Genomic DNA, 22,271 nt, shown 5'->3' on the forward strand with positions numbered 1-22,271 from the left:
TATTGATAATTATTTTTTAATAAATATTGATTAGTCAACTCACCTTAAAATGAACACTGATAAAGTGAATTCTTGTCAGTGCAACTTTAATCTTTATATGATAAAGTGAACAAAAATTTTACCAGAATTTGTTAAACCAAACTATAAAATACCTTCACAACCCCTAAGAAATAATCTTATTTCCTATAATGGCAACATTGCTTTTTATGCTTTTCAAAGTGAACAGTAAAAGCTGGTACTGTAATAAATGTTCCATTTTGAGTTTTCTTTTCCTAGTAAACAAAGATGGGTTTCACCTCCAATGGATGTGGTCCCATTCAAACACAAGCTAGTTAGCATATTGGGGAGTGCAGGTTTGGCTACTGTGTGCTAAATTTGGCTCTGTTTTTACTCTTTTGTCTCTAAAGAGTTAATGCTGTTAACGTAACTCAAACTCATATATTATACTCTGCTTGATAGTATCAGAACTGGTCAGAATGTTGTCCAACAAATGTGATGATTCTGTAAATGAAAGCAAGATTGACAACAATGATCAGCACTCTAAGCTTTCTTTCAAGGATATAACAGAGGCAGTAGGCATCATACTCTCTACAGTTTGAAAGTGATGTGAATGAATATTAAAGATGACATTCATGATTGAAAAAATATATGATTTTTTTTTCTACATATTCAAACAATCTTCAACAGGAAAAAAGCACTGATTTTTTTTAGTTTTGCTTTGTTTAACCATCTTGATATACAGCTCCACTCTTAAAAGGCAAATACCATTTCCTTCTCATTTTGTTTGATTTGAAAATCATTTAGAATATTAATTTGTTTTTGTAAATATATTTAATTTTATTTAACTTTGTTTAGTAAATTAATTAAAATTTTGTAACTTAGACATTTCAATTACCTTTTAACTCCCTAAATTATACAACCTTGACCCCTGAAAATTGTTGATGCAAATTTTCGATAAAGCGAACTAACTATTGTTCCCCTAGCAATTCATATTAATGCAAGTTGACCATTTTCTGAGATGATAGAATTATCAAAAGTGTTTTAATTAACATTTAGCAAAATGTCTGTAAATATTTAGCAATTTTAAATGATTTTTGACAGTCAAAAAATCATTAGCATTTTTAATGGTTATTAAATAAAATAAATTTAATTAATTTATTTTCTAATAAATGCTTTTTCCCCCCTCTTAATTTATTTATCCTTCATGATTATTAGTTATAAATGCTAAATTAAATATAAACAGTTCCAACAAACCCAATACATAGCACTAACCCTGCAAATGCCATATAATTGGGCTATAAGTATAAATGCTGAATTAAAGATTAAACTTTTAAATTTTTTTCAAGGTTATGACAAACAATTATTGAATAAATAGTTTGTAGGAAATGTGTTTTTAAATTTTGAATGAAATTTTTACTTATATCAGAACTAATGTATAGTTAAAAAATTAATTATTTGAAGTAAAATCATTTATCAATAATCAGGGAATTTATAGAATTGATATATACAGTATTAAATTTAATTTTTATAGTTAAGAACAGCAATTTCTTAGATTAATAAAGATATATTTGTTAAAGTTGGCCTCTGAATAATCTAAAAATTGTATAAAAAAATTTTAATTTAGTAAGAAATTTGTGATAAATGTTTGTATATTTGTAATGACATATAGTTAAACACTAATGAACAATTATTTAAATATTCATGAGTTATAAAATTTTTATATTACTATTAATGTTTAAGTAACATGATTGATTAATTTATGTATTAAAGGGAGAATGTCTATTTAAATTAAAGCAATTTCAAAGATAAAATTTTGTCCTGGAAATTTTTACCAATTAGAGTTTAAGTTTACAAAAATTTAAGAAAATTATTAAGTAGAAAATACATACAAGTGTGTCTTTTCAATTAGTCTTTTCACACACACGAGGAAAATAACAATTCTATGGCAAATTTGAAAAAACACATTCGTGTGTGTTGTCTACTTAAAAATTTTAAGAGGGACTGGAAAATATTAGACCAGCCCGAAATGCATTTGATGTAGTCTTTACAAAATAAATTTAATTTGCCAATAAGATTGCTGTGAGATTTGTCTACCAAGAATAATTTTGGATTACAGAGACTAAAATCGTCATATTAACTAATATACAGCAAACCATTTATATATATTTATATATATTTTAAAAATTTTCTTAAATTTTTGTAAACATAAACTCAAATGTTGAGAAAAGTACTGAAAATAATTAATAAATTATTTAAATTTAATTTTGTATTTTTATATAATTTTATATTTTTAAATTTATTAATTGTCTTGAATTTGCTCTATAATTTAATAACTATAAAGTTACAATTTATCCTTTCAGAAATGACTGTATTAAAATAACTAATTTCTTTATTAATATGACAGATGATAATGTTGTGAAATATACATTTGATTAATTGATTTAAAAAAAATCAATTAATGATAGTGATGATCATTGGAAAAATGAATTGATTCAACTAATCATAACTTAGTCTATATTACTGACTGACAGCCTACTCTCTTTCTCAAGCAAATATTAAAATAAATGCACATTATTTATAAATTTTTGAAAAATATATGAATTCTAATATTTTGTTAGAATAAACTAGCAAACATTTTTGAATCTGTCTTCTGAAGACTACTATATATATTAGAATTTGTTTTATGGAACAAAATTTTTTCTGTTATACCAATGTTATTTTTTACTTTATATGCATAGCTAATTGTCATTTTACTAAATACATTAATTTATACTTGTTTTGGTATTATGTAATAATAAGAGATTGATATCTTGTTGAAATTATCTTAAAATATATATAACTTTTTTTTTAACCAGAAATGGAAATTAGTTGGTACCCATAATAATCTTCTTTTACCACCCAAGAATGAATTTATACCAACCAATTTTGAACTTGCACCTAGAGAACCTGAGGCATGTATGACAGCTTATAAAATTAAATTATTAAGTTAACTATTTTAATTTTAATTTAATTTGTTTTTTCTTCTTTTTGTAGAATTCTAATTTACCCATTATGATAAAAGTAAGTATGAATTTTTCAACATGATCAATAATATATAACAAATGAAAATGTTTTAAAATAATAAATAAAGAGAAAAAGAAGAAAGACTGTTGTTTTTTTTAATTTCAATTTTTTTTTTCAAATTTAAATTAAAAAACAAAAACTTACACTGAAAAAAAAAGAAAACATAATTTATTTTCATTATCCAATTATGATTGTTAATTAATTTGAAAATATCTGCCAGTATTTGAAATAAATTAAGATTGACAAACACTATTATTATTGTTATTGAAATCTTGAAAAGGCTCTATTTTTTGATATTATCCATTAAAGTCTGGTATAAAATTCAAGTTATAAAGACAGTCTTATTACTATCAAAATAAGATGATAATTATTCCTACTAATGTCTAAGTGAACAATTATATATCTAGTTTTTGAGAATGCAATTATATTTTACAAATGCAAAATTAAAGTAAAATGTTCTTAGAGAAACAAAAAATGAAACTATCTGTTTAAAACAATGCAAAATCTGTGAAATTGAAATGTTCTATTTAGGACCTAAGCAGATGAACAAATTTCTAAAACTGCAGAAAGATACAAAATATATTGTAAAGTATATTTTTTTAATAAAATAATAAATTTAATTGATATTACATCATTATAAGATAGATAAATTGTTTACAGAAAACAATATAGTTTTATATTATAAACTAGCATTTCTCTCTGTGATGTATGATTTTGTTCTAACCTATGGAAAAAGTGCTGATCCATAGGAAACTTAAAAATTAAAATGCAAAATATCAAGAAAGTAATAAAATTCTAATGAAAATTTTGTTTTTAAAATATTTAGTGGTAATAAGATACTTTGTTATTAGTAGTATTTTTATTCTGTTATATTACACAGTAGTTATGAATGTGGTATGATGCTTTTTATGGTGGAAATATATATATTATGATTCGTTTTGATTAGAAATTTATCTAACTTAATATTTGATACACACACATGAACAGATTTATTTTGTTACAGAATTCTGAGATGAGCAGAATTTGGTTTAAACAAGATGATGAATTTCATTTACCAAAAGCAATTCTTAGTTTTGAATTTGAAAGGTAAAAGGAAATTAATTTAAATTTGCTTATATTTTTTCATTTTATTGAGTTCACTTTTTCTTCTCTAGTCCTTTGGCTTATTTGGATCCTCATCATTCAAATATGACTTATATGTTTGTTCAGTTATTCAAAGATGCATTAAATGAATATACTTATGCTGCTGAACTTGCAGGATTATCATATAATCTCAACAATACAAAATATGGAATGTTGGTGAGTTTTTTTTGTTATTTTATTATTATTATCACCATCAAATATCTAAAATTACTTTACAATCAATGAAATAAAATCCAATCATTATGAAGTGCAGTTTAAAACATTTTTTTATATGAATATTAACTTTATTTGTTTTGTATTTTTAAATTGTTCTGATTGTATTTTAGACTTTTGATTGCTTTTTCATATATCTTGTATAAGTAATTTAATAAATAATAATGCTGATATTGTATGCACAAGTTATAATAAAAAAGGTGTGTGTGTGTGTGTGTATGTATATACACAACACATTTTAAAGAGGGAAAAGTCACTGAGTAATTTACTTTCTTTATATAATTTTTTTTACAAAATTCATGTAACTGTGTCATTTAGAATAATATTTTTTACTATCTTTTATAAAATACAGTAGTACCTCATATTAAAACAGTTCAGAGTTTGGATGCTAAATTTGACAAATATTTGCTTCAGAGTTTGAATGATGCTTCAAAGTTCAAACTGCATGCACGATGAAAAATGTGTTTGAAGTGTAAATGCAATCTGTTGTATGCCCAAGTCATTTCTTGTTCTCATTCATTATACTCATATTTTCGGTGCTTATTTTTACTGGTGTTTGCTTATATATATTGTGTGTTGTTCATTGATTTTTAACAATTTCTTCCTGCAATTTTTCTTCATTGACAGTGTGAGCCTGCAGATTTTTATGGGCCTCTTAAAAATCTAAATTTTCTGTTAATTGTAAAGATCCTCGGAAAAAACCCAAAGAATTTGAACTAGATCGGATTTCACCAATTGTATAACTACTAGCTAGGAAAGTTTACACTTAGGTGTGAAGAATGCACCGTCATTGCCAACAAAAGTTAATCATGTGTCAGGTTTTCCACGCGAATGAGATAAAAGCTCAAATCCCCGGAAGCTCAGGGCGATCTCTCAGAAGTTATACTTGTCGATGTGTGCATCTCGTCTCCCGGAGCTCCATACAACGGACTCAAACCAAAGGAAGGAGAAGATACCAGTAGAAGACCATAGGAACTTCCACATAACACTTAATTGCCCCACATAGAGCTCTCTTGAGGTAATTAGTTTAACCCTTGGAGGTGAACCTGCAGACTCTCTCTACCTAAGCATATTTTTAGTTTAACCCTTAGAGCAGGGGTGTCCAACCTTTTTGTTTCTCTGGGCCGCATTGGAAGAAGTCAAGGAGTTTTGGGCCACAAGTATATTATACTTGTGGCCCAATATACAAGTATATTGAAGGATTAACATGTCTAGATTATAATAATAAGTATTAAAACTTTATCACGAAACAGGATATTTTAAAAAATTATTTCTACAGACACTTTCAATTTTTACTTAGAAATAAATAAATACATTTATTTGATAAAACGCAAATATTTGGTTTATTTGAGTCTCTGATTAATAAAAAGCGAAGAAACACCATTTTAAAGTGCATTTTTATTCAACTAATATATTTATAAATGATATGTAGCCCCAAAAAGTAGCCAAAGCGCCAAATGATATTTTTTTACGTTAAACTAAAAAAAAGTAGCCACATTTGAAATACTAAGATAATACTAAATAAAGCTGGAGTTTTGACTCAAAGGATTATAGAGCCAAATTCGGAAAAAGAAGAGAAAGGACAAAAGATAAAGAAGTGAGAAAGGTTGGAAAATTAAGACTCAATATTTGCCTAATGGAAGAACTATTTAATCTTTCTGACAACTTTTTATCTTTTGTCCTTTGTCTCCTTTCACCAAATTTGGATCTATAATCCTTTTAGTCACAACTCCAGCTTTATTTAGTAATCCTTCCTCATTCACATATTTCCAAGTACTGTACATGAAAATATTTCATTTCTACTCAAAACTAAAATATGAATAAAGGTTTATGGCTTTGTGAAACTTTTTTTCTGAGTTTATGCCATTGAAATAAATAAATAATAAAAAATTAAAACATTTGTCGGTTTTGTTTACACCTTTATTGGGCCGCATGCGGCCCGCGGGCCGCGGGTTGGACACCCCTGCCTTAGAGGAAGGAAGATAGTATGTTATCCGCCATTACTCTTAGTTGTATTTAACTGCATTTAACCTATATATTGTTATTGCCTTGTGTATGTATGCTAGCTTAGCCATTCAGGTTCAACAAAATAAAGCATTTATTGAAATGCGTTGTTATTTTGTTGAACCTTTCTCCTGTCAATCCGAGGAAACCTGTTGACTTACCGAAGCATTCACCACTTGATTTGCCCTCCTAGCCATCCGAACGACTCCGAGATCAGGCTTCACCAGCCCATGCAGATTAAGTGGTCCTTTGGGGATTAACCCAGTGATCCACTGCTAATCTCACAACAGCTTTTGGGTGTCCCATATGTCTTTTTTATCTTTTAGTTTAAAATTTCCTGAATGGAACTTCTTAAACCACATTTGAACATGTTTGAAGTTTTGGAGCATATTACCCATACATATTACAATTTTTTTTACTGTTTTTTACTGCATTTTGCAAAAGTTGTAAAACATAATATGTTTGATATTCTTTTTATCAGAATCTGATTTTATTCAAACAAAATGTGAAGTGAAAAGTTTAATAAAACTTTCTAAACAAAGAATACAATCTCACATTAGAAATAATGTGTTAAATTTCACAAATATAATTAAATAACACATCTGTATAATTTAATCTATATATATATAAATGAGGATGTTTGTTTGTTCGCTCGCTATACACACCAAGGCCATTCAACTAATTTCTACAAAACTCAGCAGTTAAGTTTACATACTTCTAACTTAGATAATGTATATTCCACCCCAAAATGTGTGACCAGTTAATTCAATTTTCATTTTATTATGTAGCATTTACATGTTTTATTATATTCATGTTTTAATTTATCATTATGGCATTTAACTGTTATTTTTACCTTAAATTATGTATATTTGTTGTTTTCAGTTTATAAAAATGGGTATTGTTTAGGGTCAGGGAATGTGTTGACTTTCCATTATTTTTAATGGGAAAAATTGATTTGGACTTCAAATGATTCAGAGTTTGAACAGCGCCTGGAATGAATTAAATTTGATGTATGAGATACCACTATATTTGAAATATTTTTATAAATAATTATATATTGGAAGTGTTATGCATATATATGTGTGTGTATGTATGTATGTGTATATATATATATATATACACACACATACACATTAATATATTTACATATATTGATATATATGTGTGTATATATTACTATATATATATTTAGTAATATATATTATATAGTATATACACATATATATATATATATTACTAAATATTGTATATAAATATGAAATTTCTGTTTTATTGAGTAGAGATATATAGACAATAAAAAGTTCAAATTAAAATGCTTAAGTTTTTATTTTAGTTTTTATAATCTAATGGAAATATTAATGAAGTTATTGTCATAATTAAATCTCAATTTCACAAATATTTGTGATGCATTTTTATTTTAATAATCATCTTACATTTATATAACTATATTTTAATATATTTACTTTATTACCAAAATTTTTTTATCTCTGTTACAAGAACTTTCTGTGCTTTTTGTAATTTTTATTTCATTTAATAATATAAACTTTAATTTTTTTAGTTATCTGTAAAAGGTTATAATGATAAGCAGCATGTATTGTTACAAAAAATTATGGATAAATTAACAAATTTCAAAATAGATCCAAAACGTTTTGAAATATTAAAAGAAGCAGTAAGTAATTTAATATTCAATTTTAATTAGTAGACAAATTGAAATAAGATATTTATTTATCATTAATCAAATTTGTTCTAGTATATTCGAGGGTTGAAAAATTTTGAAGCTGAACAACCGCACCAACATGCCATTTATTATACTTGTCTATTACTTGCAGAACGTATTTGGTCAAATGCAGAACTGTTAGATGCTGCAGAAGGTTTGAATTCAAATCTCATTCTGTTGAGAAAATGTCAAATATAAAAATTTAACAAACTTTTTTTAATATTTATACTTGCAGAACTTACAGTAGATAAAGTACAGGCTATTATACCTCAACTTTTATCAAGAATGCACATTGAAGCACTTATTCATGGCAATTTAATTAAACAAGTAATTATTATATTTATTATAAAATAAAATTTTTAAATTATGCTTAAAATATTAGTTACAAAATATGAAATTAAAGTTTTAAGTATTTTTGTTAAATTTCATTAATTAAAATTTACTCTTATTTTATCTTTTACATAGAAAGCACTTGATTTGGTGTCTATAGTTGAAAGTAAATTGGAAGAGACTATGAAATGGAGACCTCTATTGCCAAGTCAGTTAATACGAGATCGAGAATATCAGCTGACCAAAGGTAAGGTGCAAAAAAAATTTTAATGTTTAGTGATATTTTTTATAATACTATGCATATGTAGCTAGAACTATTTCTAAGACTAACAGCACAAAACCTTTCTCACTAATTTCTAGCCTTATTAACTGGAGTACAAACGTTTTCGGCCTTCTTAATAGGCCTTCCTCGGGTACACTGTGGAGCGTCGGTTAGAAGACTAACTTCTTCTAACCGACGCTCCACAGTGTACCCGAGGAAGGCCTATTAAGAAGGCCGAAAACGTTTGTACTCCAGTTAATAAGGCTAGAAATTAGTGAGAAAGGTTTCGTGCTGTTAGTCTTTTTATAATAGTTTTTTGAATTTTTAATGTAGAAAACTTATTGTTAAAAAAAAAATTAAAGATAAGTAGAATTGTGTAATGGTTTTATTTTTAGCTTTATATTATTTGAAAATTAGAATATACAAGACAAGACTCTGTTATTTAGTTCAGCATTGGTTTTTGAAGTAATTTAATTATTTTAAATAAACTTTTAATAAATTTTAGGATCCCATTTCCAGTTGGAGAAATTAAATAATGTTCATCGCAGTTCAGCTGTGGAAGCTTATTATCAGTGTGGGCTTCAAGAGACCAAATGTAATATGTTGGTAGAATTATTTTGCCAAATAATCACGGAACCCTGTTTTAATGTCCTGCGTACACAAGAGCAGTTGGGTAGGAAACTGTAATTTAAGGTTAATAAATTAACGATAAATATTGTTTTTTGTATATATTACTTCCAGTTACTAATTTTTATTTGCGATTTTAAATTAAGATTTTAACTTTTTATTTGAGATTTTTAGATATTATAATGATGAACTGGAATTTAAAAGTAAAATTTTAATAAATCTGTTAACCAAAATTGCTGATTCAAATTTGATGAAAATTTAATACTTGTATATGAGGTGTGGCTATTAAATAATGAGACCGATGCTGCTACAGAAGAAGTAAGCATGCGCCAAACAGCAGCGACCGACAGCTGTTCAGTGTGAAGCCTTCTCTTTCAAATGCTGTACCTCTTGCTTCTGTAAACAAATCCGTATAGCTATAACTTTCATTCGCATTAGAGTTGTTTTTTTGTTTCGCTGGAAAAATGTTAAGTATAACAATAGAGCAATGAATTGTTGTGAAATTTCACATGAAACTTATAATTTATTGACTGAACATCCATGCACTGGAAGAGCTCAACCTCACCAAGAGCCAAAAAAGCTTAAATGAGTAAATCAAAATTCAAAGCAATGATGATTGTTTTTTCCAATATTCATGGGATTGTGTACCATCACTGGGTTCCTGAAAGGTCAAATTATTAATCAACATTACTACCTTCACGTTCTTGCTGAACTCCGTGAAAGAATAAGGAAAAAACGAATCGAATTGTGGAAGGACAAGTCATGGGTTCTCCACCAAGAGGTTTCTAGCCAAGTACAGCATCCCAGTGTTAAACCATCCACCTTATTCACTCAATCTTGCACTGTGTGACTTCTATCTGTTTCCTAAGGTGAAATCTGCATTAAAAGGAACAAGATTTGAGTCCATTGAAGCTGTGAAAGAGAAAGCGGCACACGTCCTGAAGGAGCTGACAGAAGAAGACTTCCAGCACTGTTTTGAACAATGGAAGATTTGCATGGAGCATTGTAGGGATAGAGGAGAGGTGTATATTGAAGGTGATAATAACTAAATATGTATGAAATCAAAATAAAATGTTTTACAGCATCAGTCTCGTTATTTAATAGCCACACCACCTATTTTTATAGGAATTGGCATTTAATCAATTGTCATCTTTCAAAATGCAGTATGTAATTATATACTTTGAGATCATTGAATAAATTTTGCAGTATTGGGGAGTTTAATATAACTTACGTATTGGGTGAATCTGTCTATGTTAAGCTCTACAATCATTAATCACTACCCTTTTTTGTCTTTGTTTTTAAAAAATATTTATACAATGAATATCTGAACAATGTTTGAATGTTTTAATGGAAATAAGAAATTAGATGGTATATTAATGTGTCAGACTTTGGTCTTTATGTGATATGAATGAATATTTTCAGTAGATGTAACATAATGTAAACAGAAATTCATATCAAATACAGTGGTAGTGTGTACAAAAGCTGTGGATGAAGAAAACTTGTGGGAATAAATTGTTAAAAATCAACAAATAACACACAATATATGTGTAACTAAACACACCCAAAATAAAGCAAAATAGTACTGAAAACATACAACCATAATGCAAGAGCAAGAGATGACTAGGGTGACAACAAATAACATTTATGCTTCAAGCACATTTTTCCACTGTGCACACACTTTTTCAAATTTAGTGTTTGAACTTTACACAATTCTAACTTCAAATGCTTCAAAGTACAAGGTACCACTATATATATAATGTGTGTGTGTGTAAGGCATGATAAAATAATAATCCATACAATATAAATGCTAACATTGCAAAAAATATAGGAATACAGCATAACAGAAATGTGTCTTTACTGTATGTAATAACATTTTTAAAATGTTATACGAACTTATCAACATTGTCACTTTGAGCAAACAATGAACATGATACACTTCATTTCACAATGAGAACATTATAACTGAATATTGTGATTTATAAATCTGATATTTTCTGGATATGGTTAAAATTTTGAAAATAAAGTGTTTTACAATATAAATTGGATTGCTGTATATTACATATCTATGTAAAATGTCTCTGTAATCCAAAAAATTATGGTAGACGGACTCACAACAAATTTTCAGTTATGAACTATGATTTTATTCTTAAATTAAATTACATATGCATTTCAGGTTGGTGCAATATATCCCAACCCCTCCTCAGTGTCTTAAGCATATAAAATTGTGCAAGAGAGAACAACACATCCGTAACACCAACACATGTTATACATCAATCAGCCTCTAAAACACTCAGTAGATATATTGTACGTGCTTGAAGAGCTATTGAAGTGTCTAATACCACAGGATTACATTATCATGTTAAAATATATGGTGGCATATGTGAGTCAGTCTACCATAATTGCTTGGATTACAGAGACGTTTTACATAGATATAAAGTTTTTATTCAAGATGCTCGGTCAAAGTTACCCATCTGACAAAATAATAAACCAAGAAACCATTATATATAGACTATAGACTTCTGAAGTGATAAAAAATGCCTCATATCCCTAATTTGAGTTTGGAAACATGAATAAGTTACCATTTTTTCAAATTCATCTAGTCTTAAATTCATTCTGTGAAAATTGCTGAAAACTTGACTTTGACTCAGTTTAGCATTATTAGTTTTTTATTATTTCAGCCAGTAAAAAATGTGATAAACATATTTAAATTAATCATCTTTCATTATAATTCTATCATTTCAATTTTTTAAGTTAGTGCATTATACAAAAATTACATCAATCACTAGAATGGTTATAATTATAATTGAGTTTGCAACTCAGATTTTATAATTATATATATATATACATAAATGAGGATGTTTCTTTGCTGTTCACTCCTAGGGTGTTTGACCAATTGCTCTGAAATTCTGCAGTTATGTTAACATACTTCTGACAGATAATATTATACATACCACCCCAAAATATTGATTTAATTTCTATACATCAATTAATTTTTGCCTACATCTGGCTTTATCTGTTGTCGAAAAAAAATTTTTTTAAATAATAAACTAAATAATACAATTCATATAAAATAGGATATAATTTAAAAAAAAATTATTATAATCACTTGATTACTGCAACAATGATATAGCACAANGTAAAGTGCAAATAAAACTACATTTCTTTAATCAATTTATTATTCTATTATCATCAAATTATTTTATTATGGTTATTTATACATTTACAACTACAAAATGCATTTTTCAGTGTTTTGCTTACTATAGTCATTTTTTTCAATGTATTACTTAGCTTTAATTTGAGTGTGTTTTTTGTGTTGGAATGAATTGTTTGGTTTTACATGTAATCGTATGGGGAAAAATGATTCACCTTAGGACATTTTCATGATACGATCTCAGTTTCGGAACGGATTAATTTTGTATCCTGAGATACCACTGTATTACTAAAAATACAAATATGGACAGTCCAAATGGCATCATTTATTGTCCTTTTTTTTTATACTAGGAACTCATCTAAAATACACTAACTCAACCTCTCATTTGAACTAGAGCCTCAATACATTATATAAAAAAATAATAAAAACCACTATATTTTATTTTTTCATAATATCCACTCACCAATGACATTTTGTCTTTTACATAATTTACTGAAGCTGTAGCCTGAAATGAAAGGTCAAGTCGCAGCATGTTTTAGATGAGTCTCTATGGAAAGATACTGTTTGGGTTGTCTACATCTGTATTTTTAGTGAACTTTAGTATCCTGAATTTTTTAATGAAATACATGTTACTAATTAAAGCTTTCAAAGTCAATACTGTTAATATAGAAATAACAATTTAAAAAATCATACAGTAAAAAATCTTCAAAGTATTACTTCAAGAATTCATTAAACCTGAAGAATTAATTCATCATTTTCAGCAGTTGTTTCAAACTTACTAAATCAGTACTAAATCTTTACACACACATTTATTTTACATACTTATTTCAGTAAGACATTTTTAATCCAATAAAAATTAAAAGTATTAATTTGTTTAATTAGTATAAAATCAATCATATTAGTTTACAAAATTTTGATGTCATATTTTCCAGTATTCTCAACTCAATGTTAAAATATATTAATACACTGTGGATATGTTTCATTAATATGTGTAATAAGATATTAATTTTGTACAGAATACAAAATAATAGTAAATATTTTTAGTAGAAAGTTATCAAAATATTTTTTAAAAATAAATTAAATTCATACAAGATATAATTTAAAAAAAAATTATTATAATCACTTGATTACTGCAACAATGATATAGCACAAAATAGACACACTATATTATTACTGCAATGAGTGACTTATAGCACTTGTGCATCGAGTCAAGCATTACACTGTGAAAACAATATAAGTATTTGGTTTTTTAGAAAGTAAGTACTGTTTGCACACAGTGGCTAGCAGGTGGAGTCCATAATGATTTGCCACATTAATGCCACATATAACATTCAATTTCCTGCTCTGGACATATGTTTGGTTGAATGCAATGCTCAGTCATTGTATTTATCAATTTTCTTGTACATTCTCAATCTCACAAAGTATAAAGTCTGAGCTATCAAGTTCCTGCAAGTCAAGTTGAAATTCATCAAAAGATTTGCTGTGTGTATGGTGAAAAAGTAATGGCAAATAATGTTTAAGCAGGAAGAACCAGTGTACACAATGAAAACAGAGTAGTCATACCTCATTAATTACTGCCAACCTTCTGGAACAGGTGAACAGAAAATTTAATATTTTTGAGTTCCATGTGCATTTTCCTGAAATTTCTTGCTTTTTTCCACAAAATCAAAACAGAGCATTTTCTTTATCATAAGCTCTGCATGAGGTAAGTGCCAAAAAGTTGACAGATGTCCACAAACTCAAATGGGATCTGCATTGAGATTTTTGGAATGTTATCAGAAGGACAACAATGAGTTCTTGATCTATAAATTGGTGTCAAATAGAAGTCAAGTTTTGTCTCCTGTCAGTGCAAGCAGCAATTCATGCAACGTCAGCATACTGATTTGCCACCACAGAAAAAGTTCAAGCAGATCATGCTTGAACTTTTTCTGTGCACAGTTTTTTGGGAGCAACACAGTATTCTGCTGGTCGAGTTCATTCCAAAAAATTAAATCATAAGTGCACCTGCTTATTGTGAAATCTTATGAAAATTGCAGAAGTCATTCAGAACAAAGGAAGAGGTTGTCTCACTTCTGGAGTTATTCAGTTGCATGACAATGCATGGCCCCACACTGCTGGTGCAATGTACCAACTTCTTGCAAGATTTGGCTGGCAAACATTTCAGCATCCACCATTCAGCTCAGATCTTGTACCTACAGACTTTCATGTTTTTCTTCATCTAACTTTTTAGCAAGAAAGAAATTCAATAGCAGGAAATTTTAAAAATTTTCAGCAGGAAAGAAATTCAATAACAATAATGCTATGAAGGCTGCCATTCAGGGCTGGTTAACACGTAGGCAGCAAGCTTCTTTTCAGAAGGAATCAAAAAACTTGTGCAATGCTATGACAAATGTCTCAATATTCAAAGTTGAAAAGATGTATAGTGACATGTGAGACAAAAGATATACCTTGAAAGCAAATTATCTTTTCAATTTTTGCAAATGGTACTTTCTGGACATCCTTCATATATCCATTTATAATTATCATCCAGTAGTTTTTCCTGAAAGTCATTGAATTTAAGATGCATATCTAATTAAAAAAAATACAGTTTGGTATATTTGATTTTCATTTATAGTTATAACACAAACATTATGCCAAATATTAATACAATATTTCTTTTAACACTAGTGATAACTTTTAGTATGATAGAAAATCATTTGATTGTACCTTTAAAATCAGTAATTTTATCTTATATATATTATAATAATCAGTATATGATCTTCCTGATATATATATATATATGGATGAGATTTCAGGAAGATCATATACTGATCATAATAATAATAAAGCATATTATTATTCTAGTGGTAATCAAATAATTAAATATCAAACTATTAAAATTTTTACTTTCTAGGTTATATTGTATTTAGCGGAGTTAGAAGAGCCAGTGGTGTTCAAGGTGTACATATTATAGTACAGTCAGATAAGAGTCCTGAATATGTAGATTCAAGAATTGAGGCATTTCTAATATTTATTGAAGTAAGTAATTCTTTTATTAGTGAAAATATTTGATATTAAATTTATAGCATGAAAATTTTTCTATCATATAGAAACATTTAAGTGAAATGTCAGTCCAAGAATTTGAAGCCCACAAATCGGCTCTTGCAGCAAAACGCCTGGAAAAACCAAAGAAATTGGTTTATCTAACGGGAAAATATTGGAATGAAATCACTCTGCGTCAGTACAATTTTGATAGAGGTTAGTTTTTCAAAGAAATTTTGAATTTAAAAATTAAGTTGTTTTGTTTGATCAATGTAAAAGAATTCCAGGAAGTAATACAATAAACTTATTTTTTAACTAAATACTGTTTGAAAAAATCATGAAAATATATAATTTCTCCAACAGGAAAATTACTTGTAATAAATGATTAGTATGAAGAATTTAAATAATACAATACAAGTTAGAAAAGAAAGAGATTAAATTCAATTTTAGAAATATTAACTATATACAGTGGTACCTCAGGATATGAAAACCCCAGCATATGAAATTTTCAGGATACAACATGAAATTCGAACATATTTTTGCTCCACAATACGAACAAAAACTCACCATACGACGTTACATTAGTTCGCAATGCCATTTTTTATTCACTTCTGTTCATTGGTCTCAGTCCACATGTTTGCTTCGTAGTGGAAGGATCTCGCTCGATAAAAGAAATCGTGAGGTATTATCAGAAAGTGACTGATTTTATTGAAAAGAAACATCCCGAAAAGGTTCACACTGGCCGTATTGCTGCTCAGTTTAATGACATTTGCCTAAGTCATTTTAGAAACATTTTAAAAAGTAGGCAAAGCCAAACTTCTTTGGATAGATATTTTACCAAGCAACCTCTATCCAGTGAAAGTGCTTGTGGAAGTAAAGGAAAGAAAGCGAAAAGCAGTGAATAAAAATTAAAAAAATATATATATATATAAATAAAACAACACTAATTTTTTTTAATCTTTTCTAAGTTATTTTTAAGTTATTGTTACATTATGTTATGTAAGTTAAGTTTTAGTATCATTTCCCTTCTCCCACTCTTCCACCACCAGTTTACACCTCCACTGTCGTCTATCCTCAAAGGTAAAGTGCAAATAAAACTACATTTCTTTAATCAATTTATTATTCTATTATCATCAAATTATTTTATTATGGTTATTTATACATTTACAACTACAAAATGCATTTTTCAGTGTTTTGCTTACTATAGTCATTTTTTTCAATGTATTACTTAGCTTTAATTTGAGTGTGTTTTTTGTGTTGGAATGAATTGTTTGGTTTTACATGTAATCGTATGGGGAAAAATGATTCACCTTAGGACATTTTCATGATACGATCTCAGTTTCGGAACGGATTAATTTTGTATCCTGAGATACCACTGTATTACTAAAAATACAAATATGGACAGTCCAAATGGCATCATTTATTGTCCTTTTTTTTTATACTAGGAACTCATCTAAAATACACTAACTCAACCTCTCATTTGAACTAGAGCCTCAATACATTATATAAAAAAATAATAAAAACCACTATATTTTATTTTTTCATAATATCCACTCACCAATGACATTTTGTCTTTTACATAATTTACTGAAGCTGTAGCCTGAAATGAAAGGTCAAGTCGCAGCATGTTTTAGATGAGTCTCTATGGAAAGATACTGTTTGGGTTGTCTACATCTGTATTTTTAGTGAACTTTAGTATCCTGAATTTTTTAATGAAATACATGTTACTAATTAAAGCTTTCAAAGTCAATACTGTTAATATAGAAATAACAATTTAAAAAATCATACAGTAAAAAATTAATTTTTATTAAATAAATGAAAATTAAATAGTTTGATTGATTTTAAATAAAGATAACAGTTAATAAAAGTGAATATAAAGTTAAGATTTATATATTAATCAGAGGTGCCCACAAGCTATAAAAAAAAAGGACATCGCACATTATGCAAGAAGCTTCAAACTATAATTTAACATCAAATCAGTGCTCTCACAAGGTGGTACTGGTTGCAACCAGGATTAACTTGGCCTCAAAAACAAGGGAAACATTCTTTGATTTCAAGGCTACATTTTGGTCAACATATGACAAAGTTGCATGAGACAATGGAAAAATATCATTCATTAGTTTTTTATACTGTATTTGCGGAATAGCCTAGAAGTCATGAATTTTCTTGTTAATAATGGAATTTGGGGCCCCTTTGGTGATTAGGTAAAGGGGAGGCACATGCCCCAAGTGCCCCAGTGTATGGGCATTCCTGGTATTAATAATAATGGATTACTATTAGAATATTTTTGTAGTAGGACTATTCTAACTTACAAAATTAACTTTTTCAGATAACATAGAGGTTGCCTGTTTACATAAATTGACAAAAGATGATGTAATTAATTTTTATAAGGTAAAAATTTCTTACATAAATGGAATTATTAATGTTTTCAATTTAATATTAAACAATTTTAATATAAATGCAGGAATTGATTGCTCACGATGCACCTTCTCGAAAGAAACTGTCTGTACACATTATGTCATCTGTTATTAATTCACAAGGTGATAATTCACTTAATGTTACTGAAAATGTTAGTGATGGATTAATACAACCACCAGTTTCTCAGGTATTATTTTTATTTGTGTCAATATGTATAATGTATTTATAATTTTGACTATCATTATTTATGTTTTTATTCTGAACTTTTTGTATTACAGCCTTTTACTAAAATAGAAAACATAACAGAATTTAAAAGTGGACTCGGACTCTATCCTTTGGTAAAGCCATGCATTGATATAACACCAAATATAGGAATGGCCTCTAGAAAATCAAAATTATAACCTTTTTAGGTAGTATTTAGAAAAATCACTTTTAATCTATTTAATATGAGAACACTAAGCAAAATTGGGTTTTTAATTGGTAGACATGTATTTATTTAAATCATGTAATTGTAAAGATATAAATTTCTTAAATTTAAATTTGAACTACATTCATACTTTTCTCCAGATAATCTGCGTGAAATCAAAGATGAATATACAGAGTTATATAAAATTCAGATTTTAATTTGAAATGTTGTAATTTACTGAATTATAATAAATTTTAGTATCATTCTCAAGTTTTTAGAGTTTTTCTATTTAAAAACAATATTAGGCTGTTATTACTTATAATTTATGAAATAAACAAGTAAAACGGCAGAGTCTATGTCTCGGGGAGCGCAAGCAATGCATGCGCAAATCACATAGAAGCAATATTTATTAATTCTTTAAACTTCAAACATTCAAAAAATGGTTTTATTGCAGTCAAAAAACTTGACATAAGAGATATAAAAAGTAGTAAGTATCTAAAGTCCATCTAAATAAAGTTCAAAAGCATGCAATGTTTTATATATAATGGACATATCCTACATTAACAGCCTAATTTATACTATATTTTAAATAGTCTTGTCAATTATAAAATATATATATGTCTTGTCTTTAAAATTGCACTGCTGTCAACATCTTAGAGTTAGGAAGGAGTGTACATGTCAGGAGTTCTGTGCCAACTCCTGGCACAGAGTATTTGGTGCCCAAATCATGCACACACAAAATAAACCTGACTTGTAGATAGTCAGAGGACCGAGAAACGGGTCAAAAGAAAATACGAAATGCTGACTGTTTCTACAAACAGGCGTGTATGCAAGATTTGCGCATGCGTTGCTCGCACTCCCCAAGACACAGGCTTTGCCGTTTTACTTGTTTATATCATAAATTATAATTATATGTAATAACAGCCTAATTTAATGAAATTTCAATAAAATTAATAACATATTGTAAATCAGATCCAAATTAGTGTGGGAGTTACCATTTAAATGCTTGTTGTTAATCCAGGAGAATTTGCATTTTACAGAACTTTGAGATTTAGATGGTATAAAAAATATTTCACATGAATTTTTGATAAGATCATAGGTCATTCTTCTATTGACCTTATAGGACAGAATATTGATGTTTTTATATTGATGTGTAACTTGTATTTTTTGAAATTAGCATTTTCTTCATTGATGTACAATTTGAGTGCAAAAAGGGCCTAGTTTATAGAAATTTATATTTTTTTTAACTTTGTTTGCTTTCAGCTTAATTTTCAAAATGAAGTTGAAATGAAGTTGCTTATGCACTGGATACTTCAAATACATTTAGTTTGGTGTTTTGATTACTTTTGAGTTTATCTTGCTACTATATATTGTAATAGTAGTAAAACCATTCATAATTTAAATTTTAGGGTCTAAAACTGTTTATACCATTCATACCATTCATAATTTAAATTTTAGGGTCATGGATGTAAATTGGTTTAGCGTCATTCTCTACAAGAGAATGACGCTAAACCAATTTACATCCATGAAGAAAGTATAATTTGAAGCATTAAAAAGAAATGTCTTGGTCCCTTCAGTTGATTCATTAATCAACTGAAGGGACCAAGAAATTTCTTTTCAATGCTTCAAAAAACTAATAATAAATATAATTCCCATCATTAACTCAAGTTTTTGGTTTTTTTATTTTGGTTATTTGATTTAAAAATAATACATTGCATTCGTTTATTAAAACTTTTGTTTATAAAATATTATTCGGCTTTACTTATTAAATGAATCTATGAAAATTTTTTGAGAACATTCTTTTGAATTATAGCATGTGCATCCCTATTTCTGGTGCTCTTCATTTTCTTTACCTTCCTTGATCAATTGGAATACTGTAATATGTCTTAAGCTTACTACTACGTAGGATCAGAACGATAGAAATATTTTAATGTTTCATAACGCCCAGGTTATACAGATTAGTTTTTACTAAGAGTGTTTACCAGTTTTTATCTTCATTAAAAAAACCAAAATTTTTTCATTACATAAAAAATTAAAATAAAGAATTATAACTTCAGTTATAAAAGCAAAATCTTTTAAGATTTGTTCTGTGATATTTCAGAACTGAAATTTATCACAAACAGTTACAGATACAAATGTATTGGTCCCTTCAGTTGATTCATTAATCAACTGAAGGGACCAAGACATTTGTTTTTGGCTACATTAAAGCATTTTTCTGAAAATATACAGTAAGGTTCCATATTACCAGCAGATTTTCTCTAAGCCTACTTTCTGACTTTTTGTACAGAAGATTTCAAAAACAATACATATAGTTACACTAGCGAAAAATCCAATTAGGAACATCTAGTTTAATAGTTAGTACTTTTTGCACAAAAAGTGTGGGTGAAGTTATGATACCTTGTTTACAATTCACTATAATGAAAATCGGGTTGCATAATACCACCTTCTCCTCTATGTACGGCCAGATAATCGGGTTTAATATATCCATTAAAAATGAATATTTATTTATGATATATATATTATTGCTTCATTGCAGGTAATTTGAAGTGAGATTTCATTGAAAATCGTATTCTTTAAAACNGTGGGTGAAGTTATGATACCTTGTTTACAATTCACTATAATGAAAATCGGGTTGCATAATACCACCTTCTCCTCTATGTACGGCCAGATAATCGGGTTTAATATATCCATTAAAAATGAATATTTATTTATGATATATATATTATTGCTTCATTGCAGGTAATTTGAAATGAGATTTCATTGAAAATCGTATTCTTTAAAACAGTGGTACCAAAACTGACATGCCAATTTGTGCTTAAGTCGTATTTACGTGTGCCACAAATATTTTATATATTCCATACACATATATATGGAAGCATGTATTTCAACCAAAAAATTTCCGAGTAATTTATCGAAATCAATTGACCAATCAACTAGATGGGAAATCCCTGTTTTAGATGAACACAAAAATATTCATTTCACGTATATATTATTAATGTTAATTTCTGTGTGATGTCACAAGTATTTTTTTAAATTTAAAATATTTCGATAGTATTTAATGTTTTAGAGAAGTGGTGTATAAATTTACAGCTCTTGTCAAATCAGGCCAGCGAACACATTTGAATTACCACTTATAAATGATAGAAATAAACCTAGTTTATATACATAAACTTTATAACACTACGCGATTAGCTCGTTGGAGAAGAGAGAAACCACTACCAACTACCAGTGTTCAGTGTTATTATCTACTCGGCCACTGGTGGCCCATATAATCAAAGAAACGTGTATGAATATCTTAGGCCAAATAATACTGTATTAAAATAAGAACCAAAGACTTAGTAATAGAATATAACTTCCGTAATCAAACTTAACAGTAAATGTTAAAACATATTATTCTGAAAATATTAAATCGAACGCGCAATTATTTATTGTGACATTGTCACAATGCCTGACTTCAATCTTTAATCATATTTTTAATTCATTTAATTTAAAATATACGCTCTCCACCTCAAATTAGTAGTGACATTCCCCAGTACATTATATCTTTCCTTTAACAATAGAATCATGCCGGTTATCTATCTAACACATTTCATGGAAAATTTTTTGAATTGAACTAGACTTTTCCAGTTTCATTAGAGTAGATAGGTTATTGCATAGTTAATTAGGGGACACTTCCGGTCTCGACATTCATCTATCTAACTAGACACAGACAGACAACAGTGACAATTTATAGGTGTAGAAATTTTGAACTTGAAGCTCAATAAAATATATATCTTCTGAATCGAAACTAGATCTAATCAGGTAGAAAGAAATGACATAAAATTCATAACAAACTAATAAACGAAATAATAAGATATCAATAATTAAATAGTTTTATTGTTAACATTTTTCGAAGCCATTCTTTCCTCGCAATGTT

The 22,271-nt window shown here is 27.9% G+C and overlaps 1 protein-coding gene across 1 annotated transcript in view; it reads left to right on the top strand.

Annotated features, from left to right (window-relative positions):
• The window catches only part of LOC111634626 (insulin-degrading enzyme-like), a 69,036-nt gene extending 50,431 nt beyond the window's left edge, over window positions 1-18,605 (top strand). Inside the window, exons 15-28 of the mRNA XM_023379455.1 lie at window positions 2,856-2,951; window positions 3,034-3,060; window positions 4,067-4,149; window positions 4,218-4,362; window positions 7,982-8,092; window positions 8,174-8,294; window positions 8,376-8,467; window positions 8,606-8,717; window positions 9,238-9,405; window positions 15,404-15,528; window positions 15,600-15,747; window positions 17,861-17,922; window positions 17,996-18,136; window positions 18,228-18,605. Of these exons, the coding sequence (XP_023235223.1) occupies window positions 2,856-2,951; window positions 3,034-3,060; window positions 4,067-4,149; window positions 4,218-4,362; window positions 7,982-8,092; window positions 8,174-8,294; window positions 8,376-8,467; window positions 8,606-8,717; window positions 9,238-9,405; window positions 15,404-15,528; window positions 15,600-15,747; window positions 17,861-17,922; window positions 17,996-18,136; window positions 18,228-18,350 (1,554 nt within the window). The 3' untranslated portion in view covers window positions 18,351-18,605. The remainder of the gene's footprint in view (window positions 1-2,855; window positions 2,952-3,033; window positions 3,061-4,066; window positions 4,150-4,217; window positions 4,363-7,981; window positions 8,093-8,173; window positions 8,295-8,375; window positions 8,468-8,605; window positions 8,718-9,237; window positions 9,406-15,403; window positions 15,529-15,599; window positions 15,748-17,860; window positions 17,923-17,995; window positions 18,137-18,227) is intronic.
• The last annotated feature ends 3,666 nt before the right edge of the window (window positions 18,606-22,271 follow it).

The sequence above is a fragment of the Centruroides sculpturatus genome, unplaced genomic scaffold, assembly GCF_000671375.1.
Source record: "Centruroides sculpturatus isolate CEXI.00-Female unplaced genomic scaffold, Cexi_2.0 scaffold791, whole genome shotgun sequence".
NCBI lineage: Eukaryota > Metazoa > Arthropoda > Arachnida > Scorpiones > Buthidae > Centruroides > Centruroides sculpturatus.